Below are 18,815 nucleotides of genomic sequence, written 5' to 3'. Positions count from 1 at the left end.
GGATGGCTGAGGCTGGCAGGATTCAGAGGGGGTGAGGCTCCCTCCGGGTCTTCCCTGATCCAGACTAGGTGCCCACCCTCCCGGTACCGAGACAGAGGTGTGAGTGTGGCAGGTACGGGGCAGGGGCTGGGGCCACTTTGGGCCCCCAGCACAGGGCCCTGCACATCCTCTTTCCCTGATGATGGACAGAAGGTGCCATGCAGGTGGGGGGCCCTGGCAAAGAAGTTTGGGCCCGGGGCAGGCCTGGGGGCCTCACTGTGCTCAGCCCTCCCAGGGTGGGGACCAAGAGATCCCAGTCTGTTCCCCTTGAGGTGGAGCCCCACTGCGGCCCTGTGGGTCACACGCAGAGCCAGGGCAGGGGCACCTCAGGCTGGCCTCACTCACCACATGTCTCCGTCCTGGATGGTCCGGTCGTTGGGGGCCCCGGCATGTCCATAGTGCAGCACGGCCGAATTCTCACCACTGCACAGCAACCAGGGGAGGTCAACAGCCCATCTTCGCCCAGCAGGCCCCGGAGGGGGCACCCCACCCTGCCCCGTGGGCACTACCGCCCACCCTCCAGCAGAGGCCCAGCGGGGGCTGTATCAGGCCCACAGTCTGAGGTGCGGGCGGGGAGCACAACGGCCCCGGCACCTTAGCCATACAGCTGGTGGAAGCCTCTGAGTGCACGGTTCACAGCGCTGCCACCGTCAGGGCTTCCCCAGGTGAGTGCTGTTTGGGCAGGTGACCTTGGGCCTGGGGATGTGGGACTGGTGGGGGGGACAAGGGTCTGAAACCCAGGGAAGGGAGTTTGAGGAAGCCCTCTTGTCCTGGCGGAGGGAGAGGGGAGACCCATGTCAGGGGCCACCATGCTGCAAGGCTGGCTCCTCTGCTTGAGACTGCTTCCCTAATGAGCGATGCCTTTAAGAAAAAAAAAGGACTTTTAAGTCTGTCCAAAGGAAAAAAAAAAAACCCACCTGGGTGTAATATTTATGGCCCTGTTCGGGAGTCTCAGGAATCATAAAAGTAGAAATAATGATTTTTCTCTCTATCCACCAGAGAAGAACATTTCCAAAGACTGAGATGTTCACATGTATTATTCATGTGCCGAGGACGTGCACATCAGCAGAGCTGCGGGCTCCGTCCTGGCTGGGCAGAGGCCAGACCCTCTGACCCAGGGGGGCAGAGCAGGGGGAGACTGGCTGGGGCGAGCCTGGGAGAGGAGGGGCCACCCGCAGCCAGGTTGTGCCCCTCAAAGACACACACCTAGGGTGACACATGCAGACACACAGACACGCAACACGGCACACTCGGGAAGCCTGGGTGGCTCGGTTGGTTAAGTGTCCAGCTTCGGCTCAGGTCATGATCTCATGGTTCGTGAGTTTGAGCCCCGTGTCGGGCTCTGTGCTGACGGCTCAGAGCCTGGAGCCTGCTTCCCATTCTGTGTCTCCCTCTCTCTCTGCCCCTTTCCCGCTCACACTGTGTCTCTCTCTCAAAAATAAACATTTAAAACAATATATAAAAAAAAATAGTGCACACTAACAACCATGAGCCGCCCCATACTCATGGTCATTTGTACCCCATGCCTCCAGCCACCGTGCAGGCGACACACACACAGAGACTCAGAGCTCCCTGCCTCAGCCACAATGTGCCACATGCAGAGGTACCTAGAGTGACACCCCCTACTGCAGAGCCCCAGACTCAACCACAGTGGTGATGTTCCTTACACAGCCACACTGACAACCATGCATGTGTGCGCGTGTGCGTGCGCGCGCGCGCGCGCGCACACACACACACACACACACACACACAACCACGGCCTCCTGCACTGACAGAGCTCCTTCCACCTCTGCTGCACACAAAAGCCATCACAGGGTAAAGCCACGTCCTGGCCCCCACACGCTGGGTGTGTGCTTGTGTGGAGGGGACGAGGAAGGCCAGCCAGCAGCCTCAGGGGAGCGGCCACCCTAGAGGAGGCCAGGAAGGGCACGACAGTGAGGGGGCCACCCCGGCTGGGGGCCTCGGGAGAGGAGAACAATTCCCAAGAGTAAGCGGGCACTCATGTGGGCACGGTAGTGAACAGGCGTGCCTGAGCTCAGGGGGGCAGCGGGGTCTCCTCGCCTTCTCACGACCTCCTTCCTCCATTGTTCCCGCTTACCTGCCACAGATGCAGGTGTAGGAGCTGTGGCGCATGCCGCCCCGGGAGTAGCAGTAGTGCTCGAAGAGGCTGCAGGGGAAGGAAGGAAGGAAGTCAGGGTGCGGTTGCCAGAGCGTGCACAGCCCTCACCCCAGGAAAACCTTCAGTCCAAGCCTTGCTCGGCTGCACCTGCAGGAGGGCCTGAGTGACCCTGCATGGGTCCACGGGGCTCACAGCCTAGAGCCCAGGGTTGGCCACAGGCCACAAGAGCACAGAGGCCAGTGAGGACAGGGAGCAAAACTGGAGAAGCCACCCCGCCTCCTGGGCCCACTGGGAAGCGGGGGCTACCGCTGTTTCTGCGGGTCTCCCTGTGACTCCCAGGTCCAGTGGCCACAACCCACCCCACCAGGAGGGGCTGGACACATGGCCAGGGAGGGACATGAACTCTCCAGGCCCCAAGCTGGACTCAGATGGCCCTGGCCCTGACCCTGGGGAGGGGCACAGGGAAAAGAGAGCAGGAGCCACTGAGCACTGGCCTGGAGGGCAGGATTGAGGGGCAGGCCCTCAAGCAGACCGAGCAGGGCAGAGCTGTCTCTGGCCACGTGTAGAGGGGGTGGAGAGAGGCAGGGTCTGAGGACAGGCCCTGCTTCCCGTCCTCAGGCCAAGCAGCAAACAGGCTGGCCTCCTGGACCAGCTCCTAGCCTGGGAAGGGGAGGCCAGAAACAAAGTCTGGAGGGAAAGATGAGACCCTAGAGGGGGCAGCCAGCCCCCAGGCTGAGCCCAGAACCAGAGCCTGGGGAGGCCTCCGGGCGTGCAGGATGTCTGCAGACCCCTGAAAGCCCAGGAATGTAACAAAGGTCAGAGGGTAAGCCACCCTTGGCAGAAGTCTGGGCTCTGCCCCTGTCCCCCTGCCCCCCACCGAAGGCGCAGATCCTGGAGATGACTGCAGGGGCTATTGGACCCGACCAGCCACATCAACACCACATTAGGAGCAATGAACCCCAGGGGGCCACGCTGCCAAGAGCTCTGGGGAGGCCACGACCCTGTCCATACCCCCACCATAAGCCCCAGGATCTGGGGTAGGAGCTCGTCTTGGCATGGGACGCTGTGCTCCAAGAGCTCAGCGTCTCCAGGCCTCGCCCCCTTCCTCAGGTCCAGCCCTCCCGCATCCCTGGCAGAGAAGCAGGTCCGGGCGGGGGGGGGGGGGGTGCCCACCCCACCCACCGACCACCAGGGCAGGGGACCAAGCACGGGGCTGTGCCGCTGTCCCTGTCCTCAGCACACCGAGGCCGCCCGTGGGCACGCTAAGCAGCAATCCTGCCCTGCGCATTCTAGGCCTGTTTTGGAGAATGTCTGTATGGAGGAGTCTAATCTTCCAGGCACTGTAAACACCAATTATGTATAATTGTGATGACTGGGTATTAAGTAGTTGTCATGCAGGAGTGGTTCTGCTACATTCAGTCGGCTTTCAGACTTGCTTTACAAACCTCCCGGGATAATTGGGTATCTGCGAGCGAACTATTTCCTCAACATAAAGGATTTCAGGAACTGTCAGGGAGGCGAGGAAGGGCGCACACGTCCTCTTATCGGTGCCCTGTATTCACCAGAGAAAGCATTCTGGTGGCTCTGGTGGCTCTGGTGGCCGCCACCGACTCCCACCTCCGTCCCAGAGACCATGGGGGGGCGGCAAGGCTGAGTCACAGCCCCGAGTGTGGCCACAGCCCGGCCCGTTCCTCCATGGGGCAGCCTTGGACACCAGCAGTGCACCACCTCTGCTCCCAGCCTAGAGACCAGGGCCTCGGATGCCAGGCTTCCACACGGCGAGCCCACAGTGAGTGGAGTGGAGAAGGCCCAGGCCACCACGGAGCTGCAATGCTCCCTTAGCTTTGGAAGACACAACCGTGCCTGGTCAGAAGCAGACCTTGGGGCTGCACGGCCATTCTCCAGGTGATGGGAACAGCGGGCCTCTCCTGGGGTCGGGGGACAGGCAGACAAGTGCAGGCTGTGGGAGCCACCAGCGTCAGGAAGGACAGGCAGAGGGACAGCTGTGCCACCTGCACGTGCAGGTGACTAAACAGGAACATTCTGCGGCAGCCTGAGGACGAGGGGTGGGTGCCTTGTCTCCCTCCTCTGCAGCCAGACTCAGCGGCCTGCCATGTAATCTACTCAGTGGAAGCAGCCCTCGCGGCACGCCCCTGGCTTCCATTTAAGAAAAAAGGACTTTCGGGGGCACCTGCGTGGCTCAGTAGGTTAAGCGTCCGGCTTCAGCTCAGGTCATGATCTCACGGTTCGTGGGTTCAGGCCCTGCCTCAAGCTCTGTGCTGACAGCTCGGAGCCTGGAGCATGCTTTGGATTCTGTGTTTCCCTCTCTCTCTGCCCGTCCCCTGCTCATGCTCTGTCTCTCTGAGTCTCTCAAAAATAAACATTAAAAAAAAGAAAAAAGAAAAAGAAAAAGAAAAAAGGACTTTTGGGTAAAAGGCGTAGCTTACAGAAGCACCAAACTAAGCAATGGCTGACCCAGTTTTCACCCGCAGATTGCAGCCCGGCTCTGGGTCATTCTCCAGACACAGGGACAATCCCACACAGCGATAAGGAAGAGGAGAACCGCCACAAGCTGAAAAGTCGCTCTAGCTGAAAATGATTTGAAGTTCTTCAAACTGGACTTCAGCACCTAATTTAACTTTTCTGATATGATGTGAGGACCAACTGGTGACGATAACAGGTGAATGCAACAGGCCCACATTTTCTGCTCCCACACCTCGGAGGCCCCTCTCTCTGGGACCTCGGGTGTCCAAGTTCTGGGACAAGTGCAATGGCTCAGGGGGCTCATGGAGAGATGTGAGTCCGACATATTTCTGATTTTCAAGGGGTAGGGGTGAGCAGTGGGTGCTCCAAGCTGGGGCCACATCGGTGACACGAAGTTCCTGCAGAGCGTGGTAAGCATCGGCCACGAGGACAGACCACAGCAGAGCCACCTGTTCCCACTGCACAGTTCACAGACCAAGGTGGCAACAGAAGGGCAATTACTAAAGATCCTTCTAGAACCTTACGGAAAATATGGCAAACTGTGAACCGGATGAGGGTCCAGGCGACTTATAACCATAGGAGCTTAACTACGGACTGACGCAAGTCTACAGCCAAATTCGGCCATGGGCTACCAATTAGCCCCTCTGGAGCCACAAGGAGATGACAGCAGAGTCCGCGGCTGGAAATCCTCCTTCTCCCACACTCAGAGGTGCTACGTAAAAGAGAATACGCAGAGCCACGTTCATAGGACAGGAAGGAAGGTGGGGCCAGAAGGAAGAGGGAGCTGTCAGTCTCGGGAAGCTGGAGTCCTTGGCCTTGCACTGCCAGGTGGGGCTGGTGACAAGGCTTCAGGGACTTAAGAAGCAGCGGAACAGAACTCAGACCCCGTCCCCACACGCGGCGGTGGCCCCGGGCAGGGATGCACCCTCAGCAGAAGGGCAGGCTTGGAGAAAACTCGCCAGCATCATAACAGGCAATCAGGAAGCCTGCCTGGGCTTTGGGAATAAAACAAAATACATTGCCCTCCCTCAGAATTCATAGTGTAGGCCTGTCCTCCATGGGGTTCAGGTTCCTGGTTTTGGAAACCCCCACCCCCACCCCAAGCCAAGAAATGAGCAGAAAACTATGTTCCTGACTGGTGATGCCTGGAGCACCCGCACCCGGCAGGGGCAGACACAGAACCGACTGGGCCGTCACACCCTCGACCCAGGCCAGCCAAGATCTGTGCACACGGACATGCACATGCACATGTGCGCACACACACACACACACACACACACACACTGAGGATGAACTCACAATCCGAAAATAGTCCACAAGAGTTGTCTTCTGCTAACAGAACCGTCAGATGGAGACTGTACCCATCGTGTAATATAACTTGTGCCTAAACATGGAGCATGCAGACAGAACAGGCAGGGCTTGTGAAGAACCACAGCGAAACTCCTGGAGGCGACCAGTCTGTCCATAAGGAGACGGGGGCAAGAGGCCAGGCACTGGTGCTGGAGGCCCAGAGATCACCTCTGCTTGCTCTTTCCATCTGTGGCTCTCCCGTGTGTCACAGTGTCCTGCTGGGCCTGACTGCCCTGCTCCCTCCTGCTCTACCTGCACAGAGCACCTGACCAGGCACCGGGCATGTGGCCCAGCCACCACTGCCTCCCCCCCTCCCCCCCCCCCCGCCTCCGCCTCCCGCAGCAGGAGGGCTTCCTGAGGAGCAGAGGGATGCAGGGGGCTCTCACGCACCTGCCACTCTGTGGCCCCTGAAGCTCCCCCAGCATGGCCATTCCCCAAACTGTAAATTTATACTCCTTGCCTATAAATACCTCCCAAGAAAGACACAAGTGGAAAATGCTTTGTATCCAGGCATCAATGAGAACCTTTCAGTAACCTGGGAGAGTCTGTGCTGTGAATAACGAGGTGGATGGAGCCACCACAGCGACAGAGGGGCAGGCCCATTTGTCAGTGCCTAGAGTGACAAATGGGGCAGGGAGAGCAGATGGCCTCGGCCGGATCTGCAGGAAAGGTGTCTCCAGGGACAGCACTGGGGGTCTCCGCCGGGGCCTGCAAATCCAGCCCGTGGAGCCTTCCTGGGCACACGGCCCAGCTCCTGCCCCCTGAGGTTTATCACCTGATGAGGAGATAGCCACAGCCCTATAAAAATGCATGAGCTGCCCAAGATAATGGCAGAAGGGCTGCCCCGGGCAGCCGGTGTCAGTGAGCTATCAGTGCAAGCGTGAGCACCGGCAGGCCAGCCAGGGAGGTCAGCGGGGGCCACATCAGCCCCCTCCCAGGCGGGGCCCTGATGCACGTCGGTTCCCGGGAGGCCAAGCCAGGAACAGGAGAGTGGAAGGGAAGCTGAGCAGGCTGGTGCAGGCCACTCGTCTGAGCTGCGGGTCTAGGAGAGTGAGCAGTGAGGACACAGGGTTATTGTGTGTGGGCCGAGGCACTCCGAGCTAAATGCGGGGTCCTCCTGGGCCAGGGTGCACCCCACACCCACTGTTACTGCGGTCTCAGGTGGGTGCCCCACGTTTTCTCCTGGCAGAGGTAGGCTCCAGGTGCTCAGGCCTGTTAGGTTCCCCACCCATAGTCCTCGCTCTGGGCCACATGCCTCCCAGGGCACTGTTCCGTACTGACACTGAAGTCAAACCCTAGCTCTCTGCCACTTACCAGCTGTATGGCCGTTCCGTGGCTCAGTTTCCTTATCTGTAAAATAGCATGAGAGTACCCCCCACAGAGTTGTTGTATCACTTAGGTGACATTATACATATAAAGTACATAGCACACCAAGCCCTACGTACAGGACGCATTAGCTGTCACTGTTGTCGTGGTTCAGGGGCCTCAAAGGGAGTCACACAGCAAGGATCCCTCGCTGAAGGAAAAGAGGCTGGGCTTGGACAGTCTCTTGCCTACTCCTTTAAAGCCAAACAGAATCCCTCCATGGCCGGACACTGGCGCCCGAATATTCCAGAGCAGCCAGGGTCTCTATGGGTGCCCACCAGCCCCACACGCAGGTGGACACGTGCAGCATCCCTATGACCGACATGCACACGGGGCATCTCAGCCGCCTCTGTCCTGCTCACACATCCTGAAGTCTCCCCTCCTTGGGGAAGAACCAGGGCGTCGAGGGATAAGAAGAGAGAGGAGTGGGGGTGTCTCATGATGTCTGGGGCCAATGACTATGCTCTGTGCAGTTATCACAGCACTGAGTTACTTCTCATTCACATTTCTTCTGTTTAATTACTCTTAGTTTTGGGGTAGAAATGACCACAGCTGTGTAATGAATGTGATATTGCCTTTTGCAGATCTAGCTACTAAAAGAAAATTCTTGATAAGTAAGGAAACCACAGTCCCACAGAGAGGAGTCATGACATCCACCCGGAGGCGACTGGAGGGTTTTCCTGTTTTCCCAAAGTGGAGGCAGCAGCCAAAGAGGATCCAGACCCAGAGGAGAGGTTTCTAGTAGGACGAGAACAGCTTTCCCGGGGAGCCGGAAGCACAGACCACATTGTTTTTGAATTTCCGGGGAAGGGTGGATGCTGCTTGGCTCACTTCTTCCAAGGGTGATCAGATGTCATCAGAACGCACCCAGCAGGAGGGCCCCCATCCCACCCTCATAATTGTTGCCATGCAGCGTGGTTCCAGCCACCCATCCAGGGCACGGCCCAAATTCCCGGGGGGATCCCAGCTTCCGTGACGAAGTTCTCTGTGGGCCTTCTGAGGGGTGGGTTCCGGGCTCGGTGGTGGTGAACTGAGAGGCTGTCCTGTCCGTCTGCCTCCCCAGAACCCCAGTGAAGAAGGGCACAGGGCAAGCTAGGGAGCTACCGCCGAGAGGTTTTAAATGAGCGAGGAGCATCCACACAGTCTGTCACCAAGAGGGGACTGCCTTCAAGCCTTGGACTAAACCCAGATGTGCGTTAGTAATAAAACCAGAGCTCAAGGCACAGCTTGTAAGACTTGGCACCACCAGAGACACAGACCATGTGTAACGGCTGTGGTGGCTGTCTCCGTCAGCAGCAGTTCCTTCTGCCTGATGCTCCCCGAATCCCTTCCTGCTGCCCCACCTGGGTCCCGGACTGGGGACAGTGACACCCTCCCGGCCAGGACCTCCCACAGCCCGTAACAGAAACCGAACAGTCACCAGCAGCCTTCAGTTTTCCACAGCTGTTGGTGGGAAGGAGCGATGTTCCTACTTTGTGGATGGAAGAATCTGTGGCTCAGACAGGTGGCGTGCTGTGGTCAGGGAACCCACCGCATCTGTGTCTGAGCTTGGCGTCTCGGCAGGGTTTCTGACCCCGATGCACCCGAAGCCTCAGGCCTGTTAGTGGTGCACGTGCGGGAACAGCACCTGCCTCGGCAGGGCGAGGCGACCCGCTCTGCAAATGCTGGTGGTGGATGGTGCCACACCACGCCTTCCAGGGCCCTGGCTTCACACGTGTGCACAGGGCCCCACCCGATCCTGGGCCAAGGCCGGCCACCCTGGGACAGCGCCCCAGGCAGGACGGTGCAACATACGAGCTGGTGCTCCAGGAGAGGCCCCTGGGACGCAGAGGCCCCGCAAGGGAAGATTCCACCAACCAGAGGCAAGGGCAGCAGCAAAGACAGGGTCACGGCGGGAAGACGAGGATCACCAGAGAGAAGCCACTCACTCTCTCCCCGAGAGCAGCGTTATCAAGGTACCAGATAATTAGCATTTTAATTGGATAATTGGGAATTCTAAATTGCCTATCTTGTATTAAGCATAACTGAGGACATAACATGACATTCAATTAACAAATATTCCTCTTTATTCTTGACATGCTTGATTAGGTTGAATTTCTGAGTTCTTCGGTATCAGTTACTGGATAAAGCCCTGGCCACGTCAGACTGCTAATAAACGCATATGTATATATATGATTATATGTATATATATATGAATATACATATATATATGTAAATACGGAAAAGATTTTAGAAATTCTCTACACAAAGAAAAAACTCACCCATAATCTTATGCCCCAGAGATAACCTCTATCAGATATTTTGTTGACCATCCTTCCAGGCATTTTTTTAATGCAATAAACACAGATTTAAAATTTTTTTACATTTTATATTTCTAAAGCTTATTATTAATTTATTTTGAGAGAGAGAATGCACGTGTGAGTGGGGGAAGGGCAGAGAGAGAGAGAGAGAGAGAGAGGGAGAGAGAGAATCCCAAGCAGGCTCCACGATGTTGCAGGGCTCGAACTCACAAACTATGAGATCATGACCTGAGCCAAAATCAAGAGTTGGACGCTTAACTGACCAAGCCACCCAGGACACCCCTTAAACACAGATTTTCAAAAATAATAACTCTATACTAAAATAGTAAAACTGTTTTTTAAAAAAGTCACTTTTTGACTGATGTCTGATCTGACATGCATACAGAAAAGGACTCCAATCGGGGCACCTGGGTGGTTCAGTAGGTTGAGCGTCTGACTCTTGATTTTGGCTCAGGTCATGATCCCAGGGTTGTGGGATCGAGCCCCACATCTGGCTTTGTGCTGAGTGTGGAGTCTGCTTAAGATTCTCTCTCTCTCTCTCTCTCTCTCTCTCTCTCTCTCTCTCTCCCTCTCCCTCTCTCCCTCCCTCCCTCCCTCTCTCTCTCCCTCCCTCCGCCCCTGTCCCCCACTTGTGCACTCTCTCTCTCTCTCTAAAACAAAAAATGAAAAAGAAAAGAAAAAGAAAATGACTACAGTCTTGAGGACCCAGCACAGTGACCTGTCATGAAGTGAGCACGCCCATCCAATGTCCCCAGCACCCAGGGGCCCCTCCCGGTCAGACCTCACTCCCAGGGGGGGTGGCCTGACTTCCAACACTGCAGGTTAATTTTGGCTGTTTTTGAACTTTATGTAAGTGGAATCAAACAGCATGGCCTCTCTGTCGGCTTCCTCCGCTGCTCCCCAGTAATGCTAGGTGGTGCCGGGTGGTGGGTACTTGTTGTCGTGCGTTCTCATTGTCGGTAGCGTTCCACTGGTTCCGCTCTGCTGCTGCTGAACATTTTGGCCGTTTCCAGACTGCAGCTCTCACAGGTGGTGCTGCTGTGGACATTCTGGATCGGTCTTCGGGGGGCAGGGCACGTGCACCTCCACCGAGCACACTCCGGGGCGGACACGCTGTCACCGGATTTTGTGTGGGCTCAGGGCTAGCGAGTAACACCAGTCTCTCCAGGTACTGTATCAATTTATTCACCGGCTCCTAACTTCCTCCTGTGCACGGGGCCCTGTGCAGGGCCCAAAAGAGTGGAGAAGGGCCCCACCCGGTCCTGGACGAAGGCTGGGATATTTCGGGGAAGGTTCTTGCTAAAGCAAGAATGTTTTCCCCTGTCAATAGATACATGTCTATACTAGTTTTATTTTTAGGGCTGTCCCTCTGTCCAGAATCTGACTACTTCTCCCCACTAATGCTGGTGCGGGCCACGTTCTTCTCTCGCAGGTTGATGGTGACATTGGTGTGGCTGGTCTCCCTGCTTCAGCCCTTGTCCTCTACAAAGGGCTCCTTCTTCATGGAGTCCTGGCTTCCCAGGAGCTGCCCACCTTCCTCTCACTTCCCGGTCTCCCCTCATCTTCTCCATCTGTCTCCTTGCTATTCCTGGGACCGCTGGGCAAGCTCCCACCTCAGCACCACTAGATGAGCCCCATTCTCTCTGCCTGGAATGTCTGCCCCACAGATCTATAGATTGCTCCCTCCTTCAGGACTCTCCTCCAATGTCCCCGTCTCAGGGACGCCTGTCCTGAGCTTCCTGGATAAAGGACTCCCTCCCCTATGGCCCTCACCATCTAACTTTTATCCATCCGGCCTTACCTCCATTAGGCTAGGGTTCTATTTTACGTTCACTCTAGTATCTCCTGGGCCCAGAATAGTGCCTGGCACTATTCTGGTATTCAGGCGCTTCTCGGTACGTTTCTGTTCAGTGACTGAATAGTAAAGGCTTGCGTGGGCAATACCACGGCCTATAATTTACTCAACCAATTTCACGCTGTTGGATATCTAGGTTGCTTCCACCTCCGTGTTACGATGGACACCCATGGCCATACGCCTGTCGCTGTCTTTGGACTAAATTCCTAGAAGGAGAATTACATGGGCACATTTGGAGCCTCAGAGCCTGTTGTGCCAAACAGACCCCAAAAGGTTCATAAGGATTTTCAGGGTCCTGAACGGTGCCCCATGGGGCCTGTCTGCCCACTGAACCGTGAATCTGGTGGGCAAAACACAAAAGTATTTTGTTTTTCATTGATTAAGTGGCAAGTTTACATGTTTATTTCCTCATATTTCTTCCTTGCTGAATGGCTCATTTCTTTTTTAGGAAGCTAGATGCTCAGTTTTCTCTTATTGATCTTACGGGATTTATATATGAAGGATACTAGCTAATGGTTTTGACCATCATCTATGTAGCAAGCAGCCGGCCCAGGCTGACCCTCTCTAGTGCCTTCTTGGATGATTCCCTGGAAGAAGGGCAGGGCAGCCGGGGCAGAGGCTACACACAAGGGCAGGGATGACTGGTGCCCTGAATGTGACAACATACAGGAAGACAAAACCTGGAGCCTGCAGCGCACGGCTCGAGTGGAAAATTCTATATCTGTGAGCCCCGACCCCTTTGGGGCTGACGTCTTGAACAAGTGAGAGGGCCCCAGCTTTGGGAGGCCCCTGGAGAGCTTTGTAAACGTTTACCGGTGTAACTGACAACGATCTGCCTTAATCTGGGATCAGTGTCTGCTCACATCCGACCCAACCTCACCAGCCCTTGCCGATGTCATCAATAACACCCTTTTCGGCCCCAAACTGAAAACTCTACCTTGAAAAAATGCACCAGGCCATGCTAGGAATCATCCACAGAGGCTTAACGTATGACCAGGAAGGGGTAGAGGGAGATAATACTTATTCAACACAATCTAGAGGCTACTCTCCCTCCAAAGGATGCTTGCACCCCCACCTCCCCTCCCGAGAAAGATGCAGGGGAAGGAAGCAGGCACACGGGGCACCTTCGGGAAGAATGATGCGGGGTGGGGGGGCTTCCCGTGAGTTAGTATTTCCCACGGCATGACAAAAGTCCACGAGATAACATTATAGGGTAGACTGACAAACAGGTTTTATGCATTAGGTATTTATTTTAAACTGTTCCGCTCCATTTATGGCAAATTATACTGAGTTTCACTCACGACAGGGATATAAAGCTTTCTTTTAAAGGATATTTAAAGGAAAAAAAAAAAAAGCAAAGAAACTATTAAGCAAATAGTATTACAAGTGAGACCAGGATTTGGCAGATGGTGAGAGCGTGTCACGTGCCCGATGCTGGGGGTTTCTGCTTCTCTGAGGAAAAGCCCGTTTTTAGTTCTGGGTGGGAATATATTGGTCCAGAAGCTCCCTGCCAGAGAGCACCTGCTGATCTTTGGAAAACAGCTGGTGGGAGGGACTCAAACAGAACCCAGTCTTTCCTGTACCCCCACTTGCTCCTGTCCCTGGCCCAGCAGCCTTGGACCCCAGGCCACCGCGGACCCCAAGGGCAAATGGTGTCATCTGGCCTGGGTCCAATAAAAGGATTAGGTCTCTTTTAGATCTCAAAGCCAGAAGAGCCCAGGTGCATCAGACAATAAAGTAGCAATCATTTTTGTCAGACTTTGGTCGCTAAACAGTGTCATCATCTGCACCCTGTAACTTAGGGACCTGGAACCTCAGCCTGGGGGACAGAACCCTGTACTCTTCTGCTTGAAGGACTTTCACCCTTTAAGTGATTAAAGAATCAGCTCTGAGTTTCAAACCCCTCCATTATTTATTTGACCTCAACATTTTGGAGGGCAAACTTCTGGAAGAAACTTGACACCTCTGAGGTTAAACAACTTACCCCTATCTTAAAACCCAGGCTAGAGTTCCAAAGAATGTTGGTGCGCCATTAAGAGATGAGCCAGACATTTCTGCTCCCTTTGGTTGGTGAAAATTGGTTTGAGGGCCATCAACTGAGAGCAACCCTTATTTACAGCCTAAGTTAAAATTACGGTGGCTTGAACACCCTACAACACAGCTTTCCCCCTGAAATTCAGAGAAACAAGCCTCCATTCACCTGGACACCTGCTTCCTGTTTTGAAGCTCGACGTCAGGTCTCAACCTCTCCTCACACTAACTCCTAGGTCCAAATGGGGCAGAACCCACTCCTGTCTTTTTCTTAGGAAAGCAGTGGGAGGTGGCAATTACTACTGTTGTTTTAATCTGTGGCCCTTAAGGTCAGTTATTACCAGTAATGTGGCAAATACTCAAAAACTCCAACCCTCCCCTCCCCCCAACTATTCCTTGAGTTTAACGAGTTGAAAAAAAAAAAAAAAAAGTCCACGAGATGACATTATAAGGGTAGACTTAGCACTTTGGGTGAGGAGAGGTGTCGGGGAACAAAGCCACGTCCAGCAAATCTGGCCGCCAAGGGCCTCGGACGAGCAGATGCCAAGTTCGTACCACGTTGCTCTGCTCCGCCACTGACTGAAGACGAGGAAGAGCTTCCCCGTGGCCTGAATCCTGGCTGGAGCCTTACTTGGCACTGTTTCCGCCTTCCTTTATTTAATAGCTCCTCATAAAGCCGGGTCATTAGACAGAGGCTGTTCAGGGCAATGACTCTCTCGAACGCCCACGCGGGACCACGGGTGAACAGCACCTCGGGTGCCTGGCGGCTCCCGCTCGCCTGCGGCTCCCTTTGGAGGCACCACTCGCCAGGAGGTCCCACGCCCCAAATTCCCGCCACCACCAGTGGAAGAAGCAAAACTTGGGCTCTTTCACCACACGGGTGCTTCCTAAATACCAATCCTGCGGAAGACGAGGGTCCGGGATTCCACTCGGTGCACTCAGGGACAAGACCCCTCGTCATCCCTTCTAGAGAAAGAGAGGGCTTTGCTCCTTGAATGTCCCCAGGGTGGGTGTCTTGGTTCTACAGAGCCCAGTGCTACTTTATTTCCAAACATCGAATTTCTTTCTCAGTCCCATAATCTTAAAGTATTTCATAAATTTGCCGTTTCCCATGTAACTTTCCTGGAAAGCACCATTTCACGTCAATGCCTTTCTAAAGTGGCGGTCCAAAGTATCGGCTGGCTCTCCCCATCCCGTCTCCAGCTCTGGCCAGCCCTCTGGGGCTCGCTCCCCTCTTCTGAATGAGTCACCCTCTGGGTCTCACTGGTGTCCACATGTTGCCTCCCAAACGCCCTCTGCTCCAGGCTCTGACGCCAGCAGGGCCCAGCTGCGCACACACAGACCATTCGAGGTGTTTGAAGCACGGGACACTAAATACAGGGACCTGGCAGGGAGGATCACTGCGCAGCAGAAGGCTGGGGCCACCTTTAGGCGGGAGGACCCAGGAGAGTCCCGTCACTGCAGGATCCTGGTCACCTGCAAGAAGTGAGAAGCATGGCCGCCTCACCAGGTGAGCACTCCCCCAGGGACCTAAGACACAGTGTGTCCTCTTTGAGAACATTCTCCCAAGCTCCCGGGAACCACAAAGCCCAGGTTGGAGCCAAACCGGTAATGGAAGGAGGCCCAGACACTGTCGGGCAGGCCTGGATGGGCCCTTGGTGGAGACAGCCCTTTCTACTCCAGCATATGGGCTACTCTGCCTGGGCTGCCGAAAACCCTCTTCTAACGAGCCTTCGCGTCCCCGCTCACAACTCCAAACGTTATTTCAGACACACTTGGCTGAAGGAACAACGGCAATGCTATTTATCACTTTGAAAGTCTTTATCCACTTAAGATGATAAATGGGGAAAGCATTCAGGCTGCCCCTGTAGAAAGATCAGCCCTGAAAAGAGGAGGCACTGCCACGGGGGACGCTCCACAAGCACGGGGCTGGGGAGGGGGGCGGACAACGGGGCAGCGGGCTCGACTTTCCCGGGCCCCAGGGCCTCAGCACCAGCTCACGTCACATGGGCAGGTGGTGGCTGGGGGGACGGCCACGGGTACTCTCCACCTGCTCCCAACCTGTTGCAGGACGTCCACTCTGGGTCCATAGGGAACAGGTGAGGTGACTTAAGAACTCGTTCTCCTACTCTGGGCCTTTCCCCTGCTGAGTTCCTGCAGATGAAGGGCAGGTTCCTGAAAGTACTCCTCCAACCCCCGTGAACTAAAAATTTCTGTAATGTAAACCTATTTATCAATAGCTAATTAATAAGGTCTAAGTCCTATGATGACAGGGTGATTAAAGGGTTTCTGAAATAATCCATTTTTAATTAAAATGCTACCCTCTCTTGGTTTCTGGATAGATTCAAAAGAAAGCCTTAACAGATGTCTTGTTTTTAAATACACATTATATGAAGCCAATAATTAGAAGAATTCATGCTTTTAATTATATTTTAATTATTCTTTGCCTATTGATGCAAAGTTAAATATTCTTCTTTATGGTACTAATACTGCTAACCAAAGCCAGCAGACAGCTAGCAGGAATTTTTGCAGGTGTGAGTCCCATTTCAGAGAGCTGTGTAGCAGCAAAGGCACTTTGGAACTCTGCCTTCATCCGGATGGCAATCTACTTCCGGTGAACCGCATGGTCTGGAGGCGCTCTCCTGGCTGCCGGTCTGTAAGAGTCATGCTCTAGGGCAGAAGCACCAGCCACGTGATAGGAGGGTCTGGGTCTCCCCTTCTCCTGTCCAGCCACGAGGCAGAAAAGTCCCGTGGCTTCTCCATCCCCTTCCTGCACATACCGTGAAGCACCTCACCAGGGCAACCCACACAAGCAACCAAATCACCCACCAAAATTCAAAAAGCTTACAAAATTTGATGAGAACTTGGAGGAGGGGGCAGAGGGAGTCACAGTGTCATGGTGTGCTTCCCCGTCTGCCATGCTGGCCACTGTGGGGAGCATCCATACAGCCCAGCGTGCCCTGAGCACTCTGTTCCAGGGTCTCCCCGACTCCAGCGCAAGCCCCGCCCCCACTGCAGCACGCTGTTGGCTCCCCTCCCACCAGGATTGCCGCAGCCCCACCTCACTGGTCCCTTGAGTCCAACAGGCTGCTCTGCTGGCCTCGAACCAGGTCCCCTCATGGCCCACCTGCCTGCCCAAGAGGTGGTGGCTGGGGGGAGTTCTCAGTGGCCTCTCCCCCCTTTCACCTAGGTCAGCCTCCTTCTCTTCCCTCACCACACACCCTTCATGGCTTTCACTCTGGCATATGGCTATGCCATGGCACCTGTCCTTTTTCCTTACCGGTCTCGAAGGGAACCCCTAGACGTAGGCCCAAGGCACCCTATACCTGAGGCTGGGCACACAGTAGGTCCTCAGTAAACATCTGAGCAAAGGGTAACAGATGGCAGGGACAGCTGGCCTGAACACACCTAATGGTCAAAACAGAACACACACACACACACACACACACACACACACACACGAGCACATGCACGTGTACACACACATACACGTGGCATTAACCCCCAGCTTCCCAGGAGGTGCCCTGGGCAGAGACTTGGCTGTGTAGCTCACCTGTCTTCCTGTAGTCAGTGGGACTACGTGATGGGCTCTCACCAAAGGGAGTATGAGCGGAAGTGACGTGTGCCGCATCCGGGCAAGGCTCTTAAGAGCGGATATAAGCTCTCCATGCTTTCTCTCTCCCCTCTCAACAGGGGCAGAGTTGGGCAACGGAAGCAGCCTTGACACTGGTGAAGGACAGCCGTGGGGCCTGCTTCAGGCTACAGCATGGCCGGGAATAAACAGTCACTGCACTGATCCAGTGAGATTTGGGTTTTTGTTGTTAGTGCAGCAAAGGCTATCCTATGCTGACTAACACATGTAGTGGGCTCACCTGCCAATTCACAGGGGGCAAAAATGTCAGCATCCTTCTTACTCATTACTTTTAAATGCACTGTAGGTAGACTAAAGAGTATGAGTATAAAAAACAAAACCATGTGGATGCATGGATTTGTCATACTATCCACACCAGTGTTGAAATATTTCATAACTGTAAAGTTTCTAAAGAAACTCATAAAATCATAAGGATAGGAGAAGGCATATGCAAATAGTTGAATTGTTTAGAGGCAGCAGAAGAGGCCTACGTACTCATGCAAAAGACACCAACTCTACAGGAAAGGATGAATTTGACCTTTTATCAAATGGTCAAAGCTATGCAACAAACTAGGAAAAATATTTTGACAAATAAAACTGAACATGAAGAGCACATGAAGTGCTCTTACAGATCAGTAAGTCAACCATGAATGTCCCAATAGCAAATTGTGCCAAGGACAGACAAGCCACAAAGACAAACGCCAGAGAAATACCCGCAAGAGAAGTGTCACCTCTCTGGTAATCATTGTTTCCCTTATCAGATTGGTAAAGATGAAAAACAATAAAAACAGCACAGTTAACTTTGAGGGCCAAGTGCACTCGTGTGTGTGTGTGTGTGTGTGTACACCCAGCTCAGTGGTAGAGAGCATGGGTTCTACAGAGAGGCTGCCTGGCTCCTCCAAGACCCATCTGGCCGCTGTGGGATCGTGGGCCAGTTGCTGAAAGCCTTGGCCCTTACAGGCTTGGTGTCCGATCAAGTGCAGAAGGTAGGTCTCCTCACCTCAGGGGATTAGATGAGAAAATTTCTAGGAAGCACACAGTATGTGCTCACCGGACATGAACGTCATTGACACCTATGAGGGAGAACAAGTTCCAGAGGACCAGATGGGCTCCGTGCATCAAAATTTCCCCCAGCGATTCCACTTGCGGAACCTACCCCGAAGACATGACCGGCTGAGATGGAGAAGAGATGGAGAGATAAGGTCGATCGCTGCAGTGTCGTTCACACTGGGAAGCCACTGCCGGCGCAGGACCTGTGTGAACAGAGATGGCGGGGGCCCCACAGGTGAGCCGTGCCCTGGCTCAGAGACGGAGGAGACAGACACTTTGCACAGGAGGAAGAACAAACTCTGCCCTAGCGTGATCCCAGAAGATCAAAGTCCGTTTGTCTGTGCCCCTGGTGAGACCCAGAAGCATGTTTGCTAGAGCAACAGGGGTTAGCGAGCCTCTGCATCACAGGGTTTTCTCGTATCTTGTTCATAATGTTCTGTACTAATTTTCCTACTGGAACAGGTAATATCCTTTTATCAGACAAAGCCATTTCACTTTGAAAATATTGTTTTGGAAGAAACGGAAGCTCCTTGTTAAAGACCAGCTGGCCTACACCCAGCCTTGCCCTGCTGGCCTGCCCAGGACTGGCGA

General features: G+C 54.3%; 1 protein-coding gene and 1 non-coding gene across 2 annotated transcripts in view; both read right to left on the bottom strand.

The window, feature by feature from the left end:
• The window catches only part of PEPD (peptidase D), a 112,484-nt gene that overhangs the window by 21,305 nt on the left and 72,364 nt on the right, over positions 1–18,815 (bottom strand). Inside the window, exons 10-11 of the mRNA XM_058707638.1 lie at positions 2,138–2,206; positions 385–462 (exon numbers count right to left, since the gene is read on the bottom strand). Of these exons, the coding sequence (XP_058563621.1) occupies positions 385–462; positions 2,138–2,206 (147 nt within the window). The remainder of the gene's footprint in view (positions 1–384; positions 463–2,137; positions 2,207–18,815) is intronic.
• Positions 13,232–13,303, bottom strand: LOC131500505 (small nucleolar RNA Z17). Its single transcript, XR_009256320.1, has one exon. It is a non-coding gene; the product is annotated as a small nucleolar RNA Z17 (small nucleolar RNA).

Source organism: Neofelis nebulosa, chromosome 17 (assembly GCF_028018385.1).
Source record: "Neofelis nebulosa isolate mNeoNeb1 chromosome 17, mNeoNeb1.pri, whole genome shotgun sequence".
NCBI lineage: Eukaryota > Metazoa > Chordata > Mammalia > Carnivora > Felidae > Neofelis > Neofelis nebulosa.
The sequence above is the reverse complement of the archived record's forward strand: the minus strand, read 5'-3'. Positions and strand labels throughout refer to the sequence as shown.